Below are 21,496 nucleotides of genomic sequence, written 5' to 3'. Positions count from 1 at the left end.
CGAAAGTCTTGGCCAATCAGCTCGTGAGGTCTCGGCCGGATCCTCCCTGTGGCCGCTTCGGAAGACGACGATTTACCTTCCCCTAGTTGTGTTTTCCTCCTTCCCATCCCCTCTTTGGGAAGGCATTCGTCTAGCGCCCAGGTGGTCTCCGGCGACCCCTGCCTAGTTCTACCGGCGCTTGCGCTCTCATAGTCAGTAGGCTCTGGGGACATAGACTGATGTACACGACCCTCGAGGAAGCGCTGGCCAGTGCCGAGCCAGAAAACGAGCATTGGGGCCAGGTGCCCGCGCCTGTTTATCTACCATTTACTGTACAACTGTGATTTTGGACACCTAACCTCTCAGCCTCAGTTCTCTCATCTGTAAATTGGGCATGATTTCAGTGCCATCGCGATAGCGTTGTGAGGGTTAAATGAGCTCACTTACGTCAAATGCTTACTCAGCAAAAGCCTATTCCGCAGTCAGCGCTCAATAAATATTTGCGTTTATTGCATTCCTTGGGCTGGCGTTTGAGGGGAGAAGGGAAATGGAATTAGAGTTAGTGGGCGACGCGGGCCGAGCAAGGATCCTACATGCTCAAAAAGAATGGCACCATCGAAAACCAGCGACTGACTGTTCCTTTACCACCGCTTCTCGTAAGACGGCTGGCGGAAGCCCAGCCTCTGGCCCTTCTAGCTACGCCGACTCTGTGATAGCGAACCATAGAGTGGCGGAAGCGGCCCATCCCCTTCCTCTCCCTTTGCAACGGCTTGGCGAAGCTTCTGGGGGTTTCTCTGGCGCGGAGGATTGTGGGGTTGCTGGGCGGCCCGGGCGCAGAGAAGAGGAGCAGCGGGCCACTGAATAGGCTTCCAAAATGATGGTGAGTGGTGTCTTGCGCATCTGGCTCCATCCGCTGCCATCTGGTCAGTAGCTGGCGCCGCCTGGCCGGGGCCGGTCCAGTAGGACCTCCCCCCCCCACCGCCCCCGCCAGCCTACTGCCTCGGTCCTTCCCCCGAGCCCTGTCTGTGGGTGATCCCGGCCCGCCGCCGTCTGGTGGGCCCGGGCACGGAGCAGGGGCCCTCGATGAGGGTTGTGTGGGGCCCAAGAGGAGGCTCTGGTCGGCCCGGCTGGGGACTGCAAATCCCAGGGTGCTTCGGGGCCGCGAATCCGCATCGGCCACCCAGTTTTCTGAGCCCCCATAATCATGACCTGGGTTAAATGACTGCGGGTTGAGCGTGCATACGCGGTCGAGGCCAGCCTAGGAAGCTCTGGCTGCCCTGGAAAATGCGGATGTGAAGCGGGTGCTTCCTAGAACCTGCAGAGGCAGCATGGGGACCTTATGTTGGGCCGAGCCCAAGGTCTCAACTGTGGTCTCCCACTGCTCCCCGCCTGCTGCTGCGTAAATGGAAACAGACCTCTCCGCTCGTACTTTAATTAACTCACTCGTTCATTAAGCAAACGCATATTTATTACCTACTGAATGTACCAGGCTCTGCTGGTTGTCGGAGGTCCACCTCCTCAGCCAGGAGAATAGGTAGGGCAGATGGGGACACTGCATCAGAGGTGGGAAGACCCGGCCTCTGAGTCCGACCCTGTCTGCGCCTCCAGATGTGACATTAGGCGGCTTTTCTAGTTGGCCACCTAACTCTGGTTCTCGTTTTCTTAAGTTAGGGAGGTTGGTGAATCCTGGAGTGTCTCTGTAGCCCTCCTCCCCTCCCCGCTTCCACGTTGTCCGTTTTTCCATGTCAGCTGCAGATACCTTACGTGGATCCCAAAGCACCTCGGTGGTGTCTCCTGAGTTGCTGTTGAACAGGGTCAGCTTTTAAGTGTTTGAAGCGAAACCCTAAGATACTGCTCCCTGTGCACTTGGCAGTTCACTCGTTCATTTTAGCCTCTCAATCCAACTCAGTTCTCTGTTCTTTTCCTGCTTCCTCCGCTTATCCCTGACCTAGTAGATGTCAAACTGACCCTTATGAGGTGTTCATTGTGGCCAAATGCCCTGTGAATCCCGCCTGTACCCAAGATAGAAGGAACCTGGCATTAATCTGTATTCCCTCTCCCTTTCATACCTCTAGTACTGCCTTTTTCAGTCCATCTTCAACGTTACTGTTCCTGAAGTCATCTTCATCTTGTGTGCAGAGGCAGCATAGTAGAGCAGTGGAGAGTAAGGGCTTTGGAGCTACACTGAATGCCTAGGTTCGTAACTAGCTCTGCCACTTACTAGGTGTGTGACTTTGAGCATGGTATTACATTTCTGGCCCTCAGTCTGTTAAAGGGGATTAAATGAATGAATACATATGAAGTGCCCATCAGGTAGTAACACTCAGCATGTTAGCTAGTCTGCTAGGTGGTTGCTTGCCTTTTCGTCCCTGTAATCCACCTTCCTGCCAAGGCTACCATAAGAGTTTTGGTTGGCCTTTAAAGAACTGGGGATCAGAACCAAGATTCTTCTGACTGGTGATAAAACCCTTCACCAAGAGGCTCCAGACCACCACCTTGGGTTTTTCCTGAACTGACATCTTTTCTGTTTCTTTGCTGTATTGACCAATTATAGTTGTCCTTTTGGTGTGTGAAACTTCAGTCACCAAGAATTCTCCTTGCTGTTATTGAATTGGTACTTGATATTCTGGAAGCCTTCTGGGATTGAGAGGTAAAACGGTTCCCCAGAAAGCTCAGTCTTTGGTACAGCCGTACAGAATGTATGCTTGCCTTTGTGGTGTTGAGCACTACATGACTTAGCATATGAACACCTGTTGTTTTATAGAGCGTCAAGCTTAATAATGCTTAATACAAGTTTTTAAGGAGGATGAAGAAGAAGACTATTAAGCTGAAATTACCAAGGCTTCCATGGTACCCTTGGCAGATTACTGGATTCTGCTGTTGTTTCTTTACTTGAGTAAAAATGCGGTTGGAAAGTAACTTAGGGACAGAAGCTGGGCTTTCCATAGCAGTGCTTACCCCCGGGAAACTGACAGAAGAGGACCCATCCTGATTGACCTGGCTTGGCTCAATCCAGCCCTGCCACCTTTCCCTCCTTAAATGATCTCTGTACCCAGCCTGCCATTTATGTAGGGCCTTTAAAGCGTAGGGAACTTGGGGACAACGTGGTGAGCTGCTTCCAAGCCCTCCTTGCTTTGTACTTAAGAATTTTCAGTGAATTTAGTATCACCGTGATGCCGATGCTTTTCCAAAAATAACTGACTGCCACCTTATTTCATGACTTGTATAAAGCATTTTCAAGTGTAGTTGACCCTTGAAGAACTCGGGGGTTAGGAGGTCTGACTCCACTCAGTTGAAAATTTGCATATGATTTAGTCAGCCCTCCATATCCGGGGTTCCTCTGTATCCGAGGATTCAACCAACCTCAGATAGTGTAATACTGTAGTATTTACTATTGAAAAAACATCCAGGTATAAATGGATCCACACAGTTCAAACCCATGCTCTTCAAGGGTCAGTTGATATGTAACAGTTGAATTTTCAGCACCAAAAGCTTCTGTATATTGTTTCGTATGTGACCAAATCTAGGCATTCTACACATTGAGATTAGTGTACTCCTTACCTTTGGGAAGCTTGTACTTTAAGATGGATGGCAATGTAAACATTGTGCTCAAGAAGGAGCAGGGAGTGTTGGGACCCCCTGTTCCCAATGCTCATGTTAACGGCTGTTGAGAAAATTTGGAAGAATGGAGACTCTGAGGAATTGCTGGCCTAGTGGTAAGCAGGTGGTTTTGGTAGAACGGGGCAGTGTGGCTCTTGTTGGCGGGGGTACAATTTGGAGGTAGAGGGAGAAAAAGTTTATAAAAACATTGGATAAGTTAGCCTTGGAGAGGTGAAAGAATCTGTCAAAGGAAATAGGAAGGGATTAAGACTCAAGTTGGTTTTTCATTTAAAACGTAGGGCTTCATCCGGGGCAGGGTTGGACCAGAGGTGACTTGAGGTTGCCCTGAGGAATGATTTAGCAGGACTGGGAGAAGGTGGGGCCTTTTGGGGGACACAGCTTTCCTTGTGAGGAACCCGAAGGAAAGCTGAGAGTATAGAGAAGCCATTTCTTGCCACCAAACCTGGGATTCTACCATGAAAAGGAAGGAATTTTCCTTCCAGTATTCTTTAAAAAAAAAAAAAAAGTAATGTGTGATATGTTTGTTAGAAAAAGTTGAAACAAAACAAAATATCCAAGTGTCAAAACTTTCTTTACTTACCACTCTTACTCATTAGAGTTTGTTGTACATTTTTCCAGCCTGTTTTTATGCATTTGCACATTATATCTTGCCTCTTCTTACCCATTTTCTATAGTTGTTTTTTGTTTTTTTCCCAGTGTAAATTAGACTATGCCATTCCTCTGCTAAAAGCCTTTCCAGGGCTTCCCTTCTTTGTAGGACTAAAATCTAAACTCCTTACTATAGTCTGTAAGTGAGTAGTGACCTGGTTCCTGCCTGCTTCTTCAGCCTCATTCCAGTCTTCCACTTACTCACTACCCTCCAGCTACACTGGCCAAAGGAGTCGAATTTTTAAAGAAACTGCTCAGTTAATGTGGAGTCAGCCTCATGGGTTGCTCGACTTTGTAGTGTGTGAATTCCTGGCTCCTTTTTGTTGGGCTGAAACAGCCCTGTGCTTTCCTATGCCTTCCCTGCTCAGACACCTGAAGTACCCCCTAGGGGTGGACATGGGCAGTGATTTTCAAACTTTATATTGTAACCCACAGGAAAAAATAAATTTCAAAGCATAGCGTAATAGCACTTGCATAACTAACATAACAAAAATGTTGCAACAGTATTTATCCTTAATTTGTTTTATACACATAAAATCAGTCACAAATGCAGGGAAGACTGGGCCTGGTTCATGAGCTCATCTCTGAAGGCACAGGCTTGGATGCAGAGAGAAAGCAGTCTTGTGTGCTAAGCTAAGGGATTACTGTCTGCTAATGGTCACTGGAGCAAAGGTACCTAAGCAGGCGCTTTAAAATAAGCAGATATCCCTGTCTTCCCAGAGTTTCTAAAGCAGTTCCACAGATAAAGCCTCTACGAGAACAGTGACTGTTCTGGAAACCAATGCAAAATAGAGAAAAACTTGTTTAGGGTATCTGGTTGGAGATTAGTCACAAGGAGGCTTTATGGACCCAGCATGAGAGAGGGAAACATTGCTGTACAAATTAGATTTGTTGTCATTTTGTGAGGCGGACAAAGCTGCCATTTGTTTCTCTGCCTAGCCATTTCCCTACACTCCAGCTAAACATCATTGGTAAAGCTGTCTGCCTGGGCATCTCCAGGACAACATCTGAAGCTGTTAGCACCTCATGTTTTGCATCAGTGCCCCATCTACTTCTCTACGATTAAGCTCTAATGCAGATAAATGAATGCTTGCTGGAGGGTGAACACTGAGCATGGCCTGCTTCCTCCTGTGATGTGGCCTAATTCCTTAAAACAGGGAATAAGGTCAGAAGTTGAAAGGGCTATGCTTATGCAGTTGGGCACTGGAGAACACATTATTTGATTTGTTCTTTTTGACTAAATCAGTGCTTCTCAAACCATTTTCTGGCACACCTGCAAGTATGCTATCTCTGGAGGTAGAGGCAGTTTAAGGAATTGATATAGTGGATGGACAGTGGAGGAATGTGGTTTAAAAGGGCCTCCAGATATATTTCTGTTATTGGGGAGATGAGAGCATTTTTCCTCTCCCTCCTTAAGTCTTATGTAATGAATGATTATTTTTTTAAAAAAACCATTCAATTGCTCTTTCTTCTCTAGCCCACACCAGTTATCCTGTTGAAAGAGGGGACTGATAGCTCCCAAGGCATCCCCCAGCTTGTAAGTAACATCAGTGCCTGCCAGGTGATTGCTGAGGCTGTAAGAACTACCCTGGGCCCCCGTGGTATGGACAAGCTCATTGTGGATGGCCGAGGTAAGTCTGCAGAGTTCCTCAGGCCAGTTGCAGAAGAGGAGGCTCCCCCAGAGTGTTTGGGGCTAGCAGAGGTTGGCATTAGAAATCTCACTGCCTTTTTTTTTTTTTTTTTTTTTGTGGTACGCGGGCCTCTCACTGCTGTGGCCTCTCCCGTTGCGGGGCCCAGCCGCTCCGCGGCATGTGGGATCTTCCTGGACCGGGGCACGAACCCGTGTCCCCTGCATCGGCAGGAGGACTCCCAACCACTGCGCCACCAGGGAAGCCCAGAAATCTCACTGCTTTTAAGACCTCTGAAGGATTGCTCACTGTGAAGCAGTTTCTTTTCAGACATTGTCCTGAATCCTGAGCCCCCTGGGAATATATGAGAGAAGCCTGGCTCAGAAGCCTGTTGCCTTGTAGAGAGATTTAGCCTAGAAACACTATGGAATCTTCCGGAGTTGCCTGTGGTCACTCCCATTGGATCATGTTGCCAAGACAAATTCCCCCTTACGTTTTAGTGTATTAATTTACAAGTGAAATACTAGGGTATCAACTGTTAAGAATATCTAAATGATTATTCATTCTTATTTTTTAAAATGTTTTCTACATCCAGTAGAGGTGTGCTCTTTGCTCTTCAAGGAAAATCAGGAGTTCATGGTCTTTGGAATGTGTGATTTTAGGTGGCCCTTTTTGCACAGAGCTAACTCTGTAAAAAGATCAGTTCATTCCCACCATGAGCCCCTCTGTCCCATCCCAATAATGTGTATATGGGCTCCAAGTCCAACTAGAAGACAGAATTTAAGAAAAGGTCTTTACATTTTTACTTTGTGTTTGTTCCTTTTAAGGCAAAGCAACAATTTCTAATGATGGGGCCACAATTCTGAAACTCCTTGATGTTGTCCATCCTGCAGCAAAGACTTTAGTGGACATTGCCAAATCCCAAGATGCTGAGGTAGGAAAATCAAGCCTATGTGTTTCAGTGAAACACATGCCTGCTTGCTCCTTTGCTCTCCTTTCTTTAAAAATTTTGATTTTATGTCTAAAATTATAATTTCACAAGTAATTGCTTGCGAAAATATTTAGGTGGAATTAATAGTCTTTTAAAATTCCTGCTGATCCACTGTGTGTGGCTGAGATCTTAACATCAGGCCTGTGTGCTGTCATTCATTTGAATTGCTCGGTAAATAATTTAACCTCTAATCTGTTGGTTGCCTTATAAGATGGGGCTGGAAACTGTTTCCAGTTTACCTTTCTTTTTAAAAGAAAATATTTTTATGGTGGTAAAATATACGTCGCCTAGAACTTACCATCTTAACGTGTGCAAATCAGTGACATTAACTCGTCTGCCTTTTTCAAAACCATTTCTGACACTGTGGTCTTGATAATAAATGTTGAGAGAGGCAAGTTTGCATTTCAGAGTATTACAGATATGTCCTGAAGTTATATCAAAAGGTCTGTTAGGACCCAGTAGCCTGTAAAACAGTATGGGTTATATAAAATTAAAGTGAGAAGAGTATAGATTTGATTGGTTAATATTTTCAACAAAGGAATACCTTTCTGTTCAGGAATTTGGTGGCTTAAACCCTTCGCCACAGTAACCATTTTTTCTCCCTGAAGTCCCTTATATTATACAGTGGACATAAGTGAATAAAAAATAAGTATCTTCTAAATCAGAGGTTAGCTAGTTTTTTTCAAAAGCTCTTATTCTTAAAAGAGAGAGAGAGAGAGAGAAAGCTCTTATTCTTTTCCTCCTTCATTAAAAATAAGGTTTAGATCCTATCATAGAAAATAGCTATGTAAGAAAGATTAGCAGACTAGTGATCTGCTAATTCCAAATAGTGTTTAAAATAAAAAGGACCTTAGCTGGTCCTTAGAGGTTTGTTTTGTAAACTCCTGTAGTATTTTGTGCTCCTTAAAGAATATTTATCTCATACCTCTTGCTACTATGGTTATTTGTGACATGTGAGCATTGTATTATAAGCATCTCTGGAACTGTCTTACTCATCATAGTATCTTGTCCGTAATAAATAAGTTCTTGGCTAATATACATATATGATTTCATATTCTGGGGAAATTTGTCCAAATCAGCTCTCTTTGGAGAATGGCCTGGCTGGGGAATTAATTTTGTGGCCCAGGACCATTTGATGGGATGAGTACCTATCCACCAACACCTTTCTTCTACTTGTTGCAAAAAGCTGTGCTTCCCAGAAAAGGCTTAATATCCATTTAAACAGTCCCCAGTTTAAATGGGTAGATTGCTTAAAAAGTGGAGTTTTGGAGCTTTATCCCTGAACGTGAGAAAACGTGAATTTACTGTCATCCTCTTCCAGGTCGGTGATGGCACCACCTCAGTGACCCTGCTGGCTGCAGAGTTTCTGAAGCAGGTGAAACCCTACGTGGAGGAAGGTTTGCACCCACAGATCATCATCCGAGCTTTCCGCACTGCCACTCAGTTGGTATGGGAGTGCTGGTGAACTTGGGCGCTTTGGGCACCTTTGTATTTCTCTTAGGATACTATCTTTATTGGGGTGTGGAGGGACTGGGAACAAGGTTCCTTGGACATTTTCTGAATTCTGCTGCCTAGGAATCTCAGTTCTACCATTCAGTAGCTTTTGACTAGGTATATTACTTAATCTCTTTAAGCCTCAGGTTTCCTGATAGACTATGATAATAAGCTCTTGGTGAGAGCTGTTTTTGTTTTTATCAAGTACTTCATGGCACATCTTGAGACCTTGCTTTTATTGACCTTTGACTTTCATTCTGTAACCTGGGGTAAGTCAGTTCCTCTATGCCTTACTTTGTCTCGTTACTACCTCTGTTTTGGGGTGGTGGCATTAAAACGAAATCATACATGAGAAGTAAGTATGAACGGATATCTTTTGAAAAAGATGGCTTTGAAAAGATACCATGTTTAACATACAAATATGTGTATCGTATATAACATACCTAATTAATATATAAAGTGCTAAAAGTTGTCACAGGTGCTGTTTGTAAGCCAGAAAATTTGGCCTAATTTAGTGTCATAGTGTGTTTCCATTCATTTGTTTTATTTAGTGTGTTACCTGCAGATCCAGAGCTGAATCCTGATGTACCCTGATGATTCTTCAGAACTATACCTACTCTACATTTCTAACTTTGGGCATTTTCTAAACTATAGAGATTTATATTTTTCTGGGCAGCTACAAGACTTAGAAATGTTGTTTCAGCTGTGGAGTAGAAATGCTTGAGATTTGGGAGCAGACAGATTAGGGACTAGCAGGAGCGATTGGGACGCACTTCTCCAGTTTGTCTTGAGCATGAGAGACTCACCCAGCTTGTGTTCTTGGCAGGCGGTTAACAAGATCAAAGAGATTGCCGTCACTGTGAAGAAGGAAGATAAAGTGTAAGTTTGCAGTGAACTTTGTCAGACCGTTGACTTCCGTGGCCAAATTGAATGGAGAAGCAAGTGGAATCCCTGCATGGCCTGGGGCTGTTTGGCTCTTGCTAGACCTCTGGCTGTGCCCCAGCCCATGCATTACAAAAGAGGCTGTAGGTTGTAGTTTAAAAGCTATCACTCATAAGGTCTTTGACTACAAGTCACCGGCTGTCACTGATAATCTGCCCTAAAGATACAGAAGATGAAATTGTTGAGGGCTGAGTTTAGAGACTAAAACAGAAACTATCTCCACATTGCAGTAGAGTCAGGTAAGAGGGGCTTTCAAGGCCTGATGCAGGTCCCACCCTTGTGTCCCAGGGAGCAGAGGAAGCTGCTAGAGAAATGTGCCGTGACTGCTCTGAGCTCCAAGCTGATCTCCCAGCAGAAAGCCTTCTTCGCTAAGATGGTGGTGGATGCGGTGATGATGCTCGATGACTTGCTGCAGCTTAAAATGATTGGAATCAAGAAGGTTCAGGGTGGAGCCCTAGAGGTGAGCCTGCTGTGGCCTCCCTAGGAGGCTCTTGCTTTCACATTGACCCTTCAGACAGCTTGGTGTAGGAGAGCACACGGTACAGGAACAGAGAGAATGCATGTTGGGCTGGAAGGCAGACTGGAGCTGTTCCCCATACTGCTGCTACAGGCTTCTCCTGTAGGTGCATTTTGTAACCTCTGCAGACCTATATTTACTTGTCAGCAGAATGGAAGATTGAACTGGCTGATTTTAAGAATCTCATTGTTAATGTGGGAGGGGGATAGGGCTAGCTCTGATAAATTATCTAAAACCCTCAATAAATATATGAGAAGTACATTTCAGTCCATTCTTCTCCAAGTGATATGGCCAACCTCTCCCTTCTTTTATTCATTAATTTTGAATAGATAATACATAATTCAAACTGTTTAGAATTCCTAAAGGAAAAAACAAATGTCCCCTACACCACTCCTGCCCCAGATACAGCCACCAGTTAACTGTGTGTGTGTGTGTGTGTGTGTGTGTGTGTGTGTGTCTCCCCGTGTCCCTGTCCATGTCGCTCTTCTTCCAGAAGTACTCTGCATCTCTAAGTACAAATGTAAATATTGTTTTCTTAAACAACTGCTCACTTGTAATACATAGTGTTCTGCAACTTGCTTTTGTCTACTTAACAACATATTTTTTCACTTATTTAAATTTAAATAGAGACATGTTGGCTAGTGGCCACTATATTGCACAGCATAACTATAACTTTTTTCTTTTTTAACACAGAAGTATCTTTCTGGAAACCTTCTTTAATGTTGGTGTCTCCATGTTGGACCTTTCTAGTCTTTGGCCTGCTCTACTTCTTACTTTACTCTTCCTTGGTGACCTCAGCCTGAGGTGATTTGGACAGGACAAGACCTGCTTGAAATATTATATCCTGGCCCTTTACTTTTTGTTCTTTGAAGTCTTTGGAGGGACTTCTACCCCTCCAAATTGCATTTCATTCTGTCCACCTCCCTCTTCCTCCTGTCATGGCACATGTCAGTGGGATGAGGTTCTCTTTATATAATAAAGCTGTGAGGAATATGGAGGTCATCTGAGCCATTCCCCATCTTCAGCCCCCACTACCACTCATGTTTCCGCCCATTCTTTGCATCATGGCTTGCCGACTTTGTCTTTACACACTGCTTTGATAGCAATATTCCATTTTCTCCTGGGCCTTCCTACTCCCATAAACCCTTGAGATTAGACTGGCATTCACTAAACTAGGGGTCAGAACTAATCTTATCTGGTGAGAAAGCCAGGGGCTCCAAGCCACACGTATGTTCTTCAGACTGTCCCACATCTCTTAAATGCATGTAAAACCCTTAACACAATACTTGACACACAATTCAGTAAATGGTGGTAGTAATTATTTACTTGTTCTCAGGATTAACTGAAAACTTCCTGATATATATCTTCAGCCTTTACCTCTCTCTTGAACTTCACACTCTTGGATCTCACTGCTACTGAACTCATTATCTCATCCTCCAAACCTGTAATATTTTCTGTATTCCTTGACATAGCTGCTATCACCACCATTATTCAGTCACTCAACCCAGAAGTCTAGGGTCATCCTTAAAAATATTTCCAATTCCCCCCAACCTGTTGATCACTGTTGTTTCATTTTACCTACCAATCTGTTGTTTCCTAAGTCTGTCTCTTTTACTAGACCATTGTCCTGGTAGTGGTCACTCTTCCTCCAGTCTTGCATCCCCTAAGTCCATTCTATTTTTTGTTGCAGCGTGAAGTTCCCCAGTTTACACTCTGTGTGTAAAGCATTTTGGGGTTCCACATTGTGTACAGGATAAGAGTCAGGCCTTAGCAGAGCCTTTAAGATTCTCCTAAACTGGTCCCTGTCCTCTTATTTTGTATTCCAGCAACTGCAGGTAGCTTTTCATCCCGATTGCACCACACTGCCTCTGTCTTTTGGGAACATCTCTTTCTTTTTTCTGTTTGACTAATTTCTGCTTATCCATCTTGATTCAGCTCAGGCATCACCCCCTTTAGGAGGCTGTGGATTTGAATGATGTAGCAATCTGTTTCACCGATAGGCTACAGTATTATAGACTAGTATTGTAGATTAGCACTAGCAGAGAACATATAGGTCGTTGAACTGAATACACTATTTAAAAAAATTTATTTTTTTGACGTATAGTTGATTTACAGTGTTGTGTTAATTTCTGCTGTACAACAAAGTGATTCAGTTATACATATATATGTATATATTCTTTTTCATACTCTTTTCTGTTATGGTTTACCACAGGATACTGGATATAGTTTCCTGTGCTATATAGTAGGACCTTGTTGTTTATCCATTCTATATATAATAGTTTGCATCTGCTAATCCCAAATTCCCAATCCATCCTCCCCCCTGGCAGCCACAAGTCTGTTTTCCATGTTTGTGAGTGTTTCTGTTTCATAGATGAGTTCATTTGTGTCATATTTTAGGTTCCACATGTAAGTGATATCATATGGTATTTGTCTTTCTCTTTCTGACTTACTTCACTTACTGAATACACCCTTCTTTACAGAGTGGGAAATGACTAGGTTTTTTAGTAAGAAAGAGATCTGAGATTTGAACCTGTCTTCTGATACTGCTGAAGCCACTCCCAAGTGCAACATGCTTTCTATTATGCCCTGCTATTAAATCCACCCCACAGCAAGCTCTGTTATGGAACAAGTGGTAGTAGTTCATATTTTGAGGGATCAAGATGGGAATAGCCACAATGATAGCTTGGGAACTGCAGGAAATTTCTGACCCTTAGGACCTTTTGTTTTCATCTCCTGGAAGGAGGAAGCACCTAGGCTACAGCACACAGGTATGTGTGTGCTCGTGTGCAGTACAGGTAGGGAGGGGTATGTGTACGTATGTGTAGAAGACTGGGAGGTGGGGAGTTGGGATCAAAGTTCATCCCTTGGCACCCGCTTTGGAAGTCAGTCTCAGAGAACAGCCCAAACAGGCCTTTACCATGCTTAGTCTCTGCAAGCAAACTGGTTTTCCTTATACTGAAGACACAACCAAAATATGCTCTGTATTTTTCCTAGCTTTTAGGATGATGGAAAAACTTTGTTACAACAGTGAAATAAAAACATGGTTAACTCTTTCAGGTTCACAGAAATGGACACGCATTATTAGTCCAGCACACCACTAACTTGATTTCATTTCATGCCAGCACTGAACTGTTGAACTGTTTGTTTTTTTAAACAGGAGTCCCAGCTTGTAGCTGGTGTTGCATTCAAGAAGACTTTCTCTTATGCTGGGTTTGAAATGCAACCCAAAAAGTACCATAATCCAATGATTGCCCTTTTAAATGTTGAGCTCGAGCTGAAAGCTGAGAAGGATAATGCGGAAATCAGAGTCCACACAGTTGAGGTAGGCCCTACCAGCTGGCAGTGGCATGGAAATGGGCAACATTCTGGGCCATAGCCTTGGGCCTTTGTGGCCATCTTGGGCTTAGCTTTGTTTCTCAGGTACCTTATGGGCTCCTTTCTCCTCCTATCCCCCTAAATATTAATGTCTACATACTGGGTCCACTTCTTTTCTCACTCTATGCTCTCTCTCAGTGACCTGGACCTGAGGAGGTTTGGATAGGGCAAACATGCTGAAATACTATCCTCTGGCCCCAGGGAAGGGGCTTGCAGGGGCCTCTCAGCTATATAGTGAGCCCAGTATTTTGATTCCTCTTATTTGGGCAGATGTGAACTCTGCCCTTTCTATACTGGGTCCCGTGTTGCAGGGACAGGTGTGCTCCCAACATTGATATCACCAAGGCTGTCTCTGGAGGTAGCAGTGTCACCCAGCTGTAAGCAAGTATTCTTGGAAAATGTATCCCCAACACAGAATGGCCTTTGGGGGAAAGGGTCTTGTCATTGGTAACTCCATGGGTGCAGTGCCTCAGAGGAGCTAGAACTTAGCCGGGCTAAAGTAGGTCTCGCACTGTAGCAAGTGCTAGCTCTGGAGTAGCTCCTAGTCCTGGGGTTACTTTCTGCCTTTGTGTTTGAAAGTTTTAGGTGACTCTTACGTTACCTTATAGGGTCCTTGTATATTTGGACTGAGAGGAGGCTCTTCTGTTTATCCCTGTTAATTCCCAAACAAATCAGTATATTTTAGTTGGCAGGGGTGTGTTATATTTTAACATACCACATAGGCTAACCTCCACTCCAAAGCACCCTCATCCTTTTCTGGGTCTCTTCAGGATTATCAGGCAATCGTTGATGCTGAATGGAACATTCTTTATGACAAGTTAGAGAGGATCCATCACTCCGGAGCCAAAGTCGTCTTGTCCAAACTCCCCATTGGGGATGTGGCCACCCAATACTTTGCTGACAGGGACATGTTCTGTGCTGGCCGAGTGCCGGAGGAGGACCTGAAGAGGACAATGATGGTAACCAAACTTTCACAGGCTGCTTCTTGGTCTTTGTGGCCCCAGGGGGGTTTTCACTTACCCCTGGTGTACTGGAGTGATTGGTATGTGAATCTAGACCTGTCTTCTTAACTCTTTTTGCCATGAAACACTCCAGTTCCAGTGTGTATATGCTCGGTATACAAGAGTTAATCTAACCAAACAAGTCAGGGAAGCTGATTTGTAAGGAAACCTAGCAGTAGGGCTATGATTAGCTGGCTAAACTCCAGGCTGGATGCTTCCGGCCAGGTTTCCTCCCTTTCTTCTTGAGCATCTCACCAAAGATGTTTCAGGTCTAAGGCACTGACCCTGACTTCAGTCGCTGGGCCCAAAGCACCCTAGTTTAGGGGAGGGGGTATTGGGTGAAACAAAGGGTCACCATCTCCTTTTAACCAGGCTTGTTTGCCCTTCATGTGTCTTAGTTCTGTTTTGTTTTCTCCTCTTCCAGAGGGAGCCTGGAGGTCAAGGGTGAGAGTGGGTCATCCAGTGAGGAGAGCTCCGGGGCACGATGGCAGTCTAACATGGGAATTGGCTTTAAGACTAAGTGGCAGGAAGCTCACTTCTGGCCTCGTGTGAGCCTTCACTGCTAGATGATGTTGTCTTGTGTTACTCAGGCTTGCGGAGGCTCCATCCAGACCAGTGTGAACGCTCTGTCATCAGATGTTCTGGGCCGCTGCCAGGTCTTTGAAGAGACCCAGATTGGAGGCGAGAGGTGAGCAGTAGTCCTGGGCTCCCTGTTTGCTTAGCTCACGAGACTTGCCTGATGGCCTTCTGCCATCTTTGGGGTGTGCTGTATGCATAGCACATGCTATTATTCTCTTCTGAGGTCTTATACCTCATGGGGCATAAAGAGCTCAGATATAGAGAGTGTTTTGGGAGGGAAGAAGATCAAGTTGGGTCTAAAGTCTGATTCCACATCTTTTATGCCCCTGTGGTACAACCAAGCCCCTGTGGTACCTTCCCAAGAACATGTCTTTAAGAGTGGGCTTGGAGAACCTTAGTGAGGAACAGAAGAGCAGCTGCTGAGTGTTGGGAGGACTTGGTAAGGTTCGAACACAGCAGGTTGGCAGCAGAAAGGAGTTCACAAATATGATTTGACCCTGGGTGTAGGTACAATTTCTTCAAAGGCTGCCCCAAGGCCAAGACTTGTACTATCATTCTCCGTGGTGGCGCTGAGCAGTTTATGGAGGAGACAGAGCGGTCCCTGCACGACGCCATCATGATTGTCAGAAGGGCCATCAAGGTACTAGGCTGGGAGCTTCCAGCCTGCACAGCTCACTCTGCCTCTTGAGCTGATGAGACCCTGGATTTGTGTGGTGATTCCTTCCCTGTATAACTTGTGTCCTTCCGTGTGGGGCATGTGGGCCCTGATTCGTCTCACAGATGATAAAGAAACAGCCTCAGTCTCTCAAAATAAGTCATGCTGCCTTAAAAGCTAAGACTTGTTCTTGGGAGCAGCTGTGGAGCTGATAGAGTCAGCCATCCCAGGGATTGTGCCAGTGCCCTCAAGCTACAGGTGACCTTGAAGATGGTCAGAAACCATAAGATTCACCAGATTGAAGTTGGGATGTGCTAGACAAGGTCCATGTCTGGGCTTCCTGGGGCTTGGGCTGAGGGAGGGAATGTGGAACCAGCCCTCTTTCTGGGCTGGAGGGCCTATTGACTGAACGGCCTAATTTGGCCAAGACTGGAGCTTAGACCTGGGGACCCCTTGCATTTAGTGATGGGTCTGGTCTCTGCAGAATGATTCAGTGGTGGCTGGTGGCGGCGCCATTGAGATGGAGCTCTCCAAGTACCTGCGAGATTACTCAAGGACCATTCCAGGAAAACAGCAGCTATTGATTGGGGCCTATGCCAAGGCATTGGAAATTATCCCACGCCAGCTGTGTGACAACGCTGGCTTTGATGCCACAAACATCCTCAACAAGCTGCGGGCTCGGCACGCCCAGGTGGGTTATTCCTCTCCTCCGGGTCCAGGGACTGGGTGGACGGGGCTAGATTCTGAGTGTGTGTTGTGCTTACTCAAGCTCTGTGTGGTCAGCCCAGGTGATAGTGCTGGAACCAAACCCAGTACCAACTGCCTGCCTCCTCTGAGGTCAGAAGGAAAGACCAGTGCTGGGACTGGTGGTTCCAGGGTTTGTTCAGTGCTTCTTCCAAGAGTCTGATCACTCCTCACGGTGCCGTGAGGGGAACCAAAGGAACCCTGTGGCCTTCTGCCTGGAAGCACATACCATGTGTACTGGGTTCCTTGGTGGTGAAGCACTCCAGGGCCCTGCTGACAGCAGTCCAGCCATGGCTCTACCACTTCCAAGTTGTGATCTCTCTGAGAATTTAATTTGTTCATCTGCTGTTTAGCAAATACTCATTTAGAGATGTTTCTTAAATGCTGTCTGTTAAATGCTCAGTGCGGTGACAGCAGCATTAAGTGAGTGACTTAGTTTCTGACTTGTGTTAGAACTTTAAGTAAGTCACTCTCTGCGTCTGTTTCCTTGTCTGTAAAATCGGGACTAATGGAAGCAGTGAGATGATGAAATGAGATAAGGGATTGGAAAGTGTTCCTCTTGAAAAGCCTGGTTTGACATACACAGTCCTCAGGTGACCTGAGGATGGGGCCTCCCTAAAAGCCAGTAGCTTGCCTGGGAGAGGGCCCGGAGGTCTCCTGTGGTCAGCACTTCTCAGGTTGGGGGTGGGGGAGGGGTGGGAAGAGGCTTCCAGGCTCCTGTTGTAATGCCACCTTCCTCAGGGAGTTGCCAGCGGGTTCAGAGAACCTGAAGATTCCTAACAATCCGAGTCGTTCAGAGGGTGTGCAAGAAGAAATTTGAGAGCAGTTCCATATCACTTTCCCTCTTTTTCTGCTCTTTCAGGGGGGCATGTGGTATGGCGTGGACATCAACAATGAGGACATTGCTGACAACTTTGAGGCCTTCGTGTGGGAGCCAGCTATGGTGCGGATCAATGCCCTGACTGCAGCCTCTGAGGCTGCGTGCCTTATTGTGTCCGTAGATGAAACCATCAAGAACCCTCGCTCCACAGTGGATGTTCCCCCAGCTGCTGGCCGGGGCCGAGGTCGTGGCCACCCCCATTGAGAGGCACCCCAGCTCTCACTGCAGGCTGCCTGCAGGCTGTGCTCACTCTGTCTTGGTGAAATGGTATTACAAGGAAGGGGTAGTATTTGGCCCACTCTCTTCTCACTGGAGGTTATTTAAATAAAACTTAAAAGACTTAGAATTCATTTTGCAGATTATTTGGGCACAGGAGTTGTACTCATACATGTCTGGACTGCAGCTCACAATTGTAGCTTTATATGTACTCACCCAACAGGTAGAAAAGAGAAAATCATCTTCCCTCTTGGGCTGAGTCCTTCACAGCCTCTAGTCATTGTTGGGCAGAGTGTAGGTCCACTCTGCCAGGGGAGGAGGAGCTCCACCTGAGTAGCCCCTGTCTGGAAGTTTAGCTTTGGTTGTTTTCTCAGTCCTAGCAGTGGCTGGGAGGTGTGGAGTTGCTTCCTTTTCTTCTGACATCACCTTACATAGCCCTGGCCTCGCCTGGCTCTGCTGCCAGGGTTTCTCTGGGTTTGAGTTAAATGCATTACATTACCTTGTCTACCCCCTTCTACTTCTGTATTCTTTTGGCTCAGTCTTTTCATCCCTCTTTTTCAAGATCTTGAGGTTGAGGGCTTTCGGAGGAATGTTTCAGAGAGGACAGATCCTTTCTAAACTCTGTGACTTCTTAGAAGTAAGTCCATTGAGGAGGAGGCTGAAGGAGCCACCCGGTCTTCTCAGTTCGGCCACCAGTGGTCCTTTCTGCTTTCTTCTGACCAGAGGAAGTTCAGAACAGCCAGCACAGATAAAATCAGCAGTCTGACTGCCTCCTTGTTTATTGCTAGTTCTGAGAGTTGGCCTGCAGCTACCTGTAATTAATAGGAAGCTTCTGCTCCCTAAATCTGGGAAGTGATTTTTTAAAAAATCTCTTGAGTTCCAGCCAAGTCAGATGAACTCAAAAGCAGAATGGGGGTGGTGGCAGGTCCAGACTTCGGAGTTTGGCATCCCTCCTAACTTGATTGTCTGTAAGTAAATTTTTTTCAGCTCTTCTACCTGTATAACGGTAATAGCTGACTCAGAGTTGTGGGGATAAGTTCTCCTCTACTTGTTTGATGCTAGAGCCACACACAGTTTAAGCCTAAACACCTGTTCTTTTTTCTGATTTTAAATGTTTCAAGACCTGAGTAATTAAATCAGTGGGGCAGCCCCATTTTGTAAAATGGGAAAGTTGAGCCAGACCATGATGGGGAACTGGTCTCCATCAGGCCAAAGTCGGATTGGCTGGCCAGAGCATCCTAAGGTTACCAAGCCAGTGAGGGGATGGGCAAGTGTGTGCTGTTCCTGCTATATTTGTGCTGGGGTTGCCCTTAAAAATGGCTTCTCCTGGCTGAGAGCCAGAAGGGACACCCTGAGGCTCTTTATCTGCCTGCACACACTGAAAGCTATGGCACGGTCAGTGACCTGCATGGCCTTCCTCCAGCAATGATGTCTACTGTCCTGATACAGGTCTTCCTAATGCTTCAGTTCACCTCACTGATGCCATTCAGATCATCCACCTCCTTCCTACCTCAGTGCATTTCAGCTGAAGGAATGTTTGGTGACAGACTGGGAAATGTGGCCACCTACCATTTACTTCCCTGAGGCAGATACGATTCCAGTTTCACCATCTTTTATTGGATACAGAGCCACAAATTCTGATGCCCATCTGAGTCCTTTTAAATACATACGCTCGGGTACATTCAGCAAAGGGCATCTACGGATGATGTGGGGCAAAGTGCTGGGATGGTGATGCCTGGGTGGGTGGGGCAGAAAAGTGGGGCCAGGGAAGGCCCCCTAGGGGCTGGAGGTACTGGCGCCACTTCGGAAACAAAACCAAAAAACGCTCTCCACCCCTCTGCCTGATGTGCTCGGGGTGAGGGAAGCTCCATTCTCCCAGCTCAGGCCCACTGCAGCCTGGCTGTGCAGGGAAGGCAGAGCCTGGGGCCAGTTGTGGAGGTCCCCGCCAGCAGGGCTCACTAGAGCCAGGCCTACTGGCACTAGCCATGAGGCGAGTCTGCCCCTGCATGCAAGACCCCTGCCAGGGCAAAGCTGAGGCCTGGGGCCCTGCCAGCAGTGGCAGACAAGGCTCGGACTTGTGGCGGGGAAGCCTGCCTGATTGTCGGGGCAGTCTTGGGACTGGCCAGGGTCCCAAGGGGTTGGGGTCAGACTAGGAGCTGGTTGCCTCAGTTGGCCCTGGTATTCTGATCTTCACCCAATCCTAAACCTTATCCTCAGGCAAGGCTGTAGATGCACACACTTGTCCGGGAATAAATACACACACAATACACAGCAATATATACAGAAATGGGGCCTGGGACAAGGCTGGGTGAGAAAGCACAGCCACCAGGGGTAAAAAGAGAAGTGCCAGGCCCCTGGGGGAGGGAAGTTGCACTCATCAGGGGCTGATGGGCTGGGACAGATCCCATTGGTATGAGTTAACTCCTCTGGGCACTTGGGCCCTGCACCCAGTCACCATCTCTCCTGTTTTCACCCCAAGTCCACCAGGAACTGGGTCTTTGGCACCAATAGTCCCTCTGGAAAGATCTTCAACTTGGCGCCCAAGAGGGACTGGGGCATGGGCAGCTCCCCACCGGCAGCCCAGAGGACTAGAGACCAGGACCAGGGGGACAGGCGGGACCCAAAGGCAAAGGACAGAGTCAAACCTTGGAGCAGCAGGCCTTGGGAAGGAGGTGGCGCTTTTTTGTTTGTTTTTTTTTCCCCCCCAGCAATTGCTGAGGGACTGGCTCAAACTCCACTCTCATGGGACTAGGAAACCATGAGCTGCCTTGGTCCTTAGGTGGTCTCCTGGCCAGTGAAAAGCCATGGTTCTGGGTAGCCCACTTTCTCTCCCTCAGGGATGCAGATACAGCATCTCCTTTGTTCTCTGCCAGTGCTGTGGGGAGGCAGCCTGAATAAAGCACGATACACTCAAGCCAAATACCCCAAGCCTCCCAGGCGCTGGGCTGGCAAGGAGAGGTGGTAAGGACACCAAGTGGCCATCACCCATGGGGCCTCTACACATGCTGGGACCCCTGGAGCAGGGCCTGTGTTGGTTTGCTCTCTCAGATACTCCTCTTTTGCATCTCATCAAGGTGTGAGATGTGGAAGAGGGCTCTCCTGTGGGTGAGTGAGGGATAAGGTGCTCCTAGGGGGTGGCCAGGCCCTCCCCATCCCTGTTCCCCACCCTCAGCCCTAGCTGTGTGCTTGCCAGAGAAGTGACCAAGTGAACAAAAGCTCTCCACTCAGCAGCAGGGCTCATCCCCCTGAGGAGAGGCAAAAATAGCATCAAGCTGGTGGGGAGCCCGCAAACCCGCCAGTTCTCAGGGCACATATGAAGGCCAGGGCACGCAAGTCTGTCAGCCCCAGGTGTGCAGCGGTACAGGCTGTGACCCATCGTTCCCACGGACCTGTGCAATATGCTCCCCACACAGCCCTCACACACTCAGCTAGAAAATACAGGGCGGGGGGCTTGGTGGGTTTCCTGGAAACAGCCATACTTGTTGAGAGGCAAACTCCCCACCAGCAGGAGAGGGGAGTCTCGTTCACTCTGCTGCCCCAGTGCCGGTGGTGCTCGGCGCTACTGCACAGAAGGAACCTACGACAACCGTCAGGCCTTTCAGCACCACCTTTCTCCCACTCAAGCCTGCTGCCTGTGCACCCTGACCTCTCCCAGAACTGATGCCAGGCATTCCAGCAGGCATCTTCCCAGGGAGAAACTGCCCAAAGCCTTGTATTCAGGGATGGAGGCTACCTAGGGCAGAAAAAGCCCCTCAGTAGGACAGGCTCAGGCCAAGCAGGGCATCCCTTTGTGCTTTGTCCGGGAGACATCCTGGGGTCACAGGGGGCAGGGGCTAGGGAGGGAGGATGCAGTTGGCAAAGCAGAACAGACACACCCAGGGCAACCAGGCCGAGTGGACCTCCACCTCCGTCCCAGGCCCCAGAACAGAGGAAAGTTGTGCTTCTCCTTCGTGACTCCTGGGGACAGGGCTGCGGAGGTAAGAGCCAATGGAACTAGCTGCTCTGGGGTGGGGATGCCACACAGACAAGGCCTCGTGCAGGACTGGACAAGGAGCTGCCAACATGCCACCCTTGGTATTTGGCGTCTTCAAAGGGCAGGGCCCGAACAAGCCACGGGAGGAAAATCATCAACAATGAAAACAGCCAGGACACAGCTGAGTGGGGAGCCAGGAGAGCTGGGTACACTTCTGATCCTGTGGGGTCCCAGCTCTGGACGCCTCGTTGCA

At 47.2% G+C, this 21,496-nt stretch overlaps 1 protein-coding gene across 2 annotated transcripts; it reads left to right on the top strand.

Annotated features, from left to right (window-relative positions):
* Positions 1-720: 720 nt before the first annotated feature.
* CCT7 (chaperonin containing TCP1 subunit 7) lies at positions 721-17,416 on the top strand. 2 transcript variants are annotated; one of them, XM_079940968.1, is made up of 12 exons: positions 721-859; positions 5,726-5,879; positions 6,704-6,810; positions 8,189-8,242; positions 9,188-9,240; positions 9,592-9,763; positions 12,978-13,142; positions 13,966-14,154; positions 14,787-14,884; positions 15,283-15,415; positions 15,915-16,121; positions 17,037-17,416. In XM_079940968.1, exons 1-12 carry the CDS (start codon positions 854-856, stop codon positions 17,256-17,258), a joined length of 1,560 nt encoding a protein of 519 aa, XP_079797094.1. In that variant the 5' UTR covers positions 721-853; the 3' UTR covers positions 17,259-17,416. The 2 variants fall into 2 exon arrangements, with proteins under 2 accessions (XP_079797094.1, XP_079797093.1); XM_079940967.1 differs by having other exon boundaries at positions 8,189-8,314.
* Positions 17,417-21,496: the final 4,080 nt, after the last annotated feature.

The sequence above is a fragment of the Stenella coeruleoalba genome, assembly GCF_951394435.1.
Source record: "Stenella coeruleoalba genome assembly, chromosome: 13".
Taxonomy (NCBI): Eukaryota; Metazoa; Chordata; class Mammalia; order Artiodactyla; family Delphinidae; genus Stenella; species Stenella coeruleoalba.
Note: the sequence above shows the minus strand (reverse complement) of the source record. Positions and strands in the feature narration are given on the sequence as shown.

Coding starts and splice junctions, on each gene's coding strand:
- CCT7 (XM_079940967.1), top strand. Junction 5,880..6,703: donor GCTCATTGTGGATGGCCGAG/GTAAGTCTGCAG, acceptor GTTCCTTTTAAG/GCAAAGCAACAATTTCTAAT. Junction 8,315..9,187: donor TCCGCACTGCCACTCAGTTG/GTATGGGAGTGC, acceptor TGTTCTTGGCAG/GCGGTTAACAAGATCAAAGA.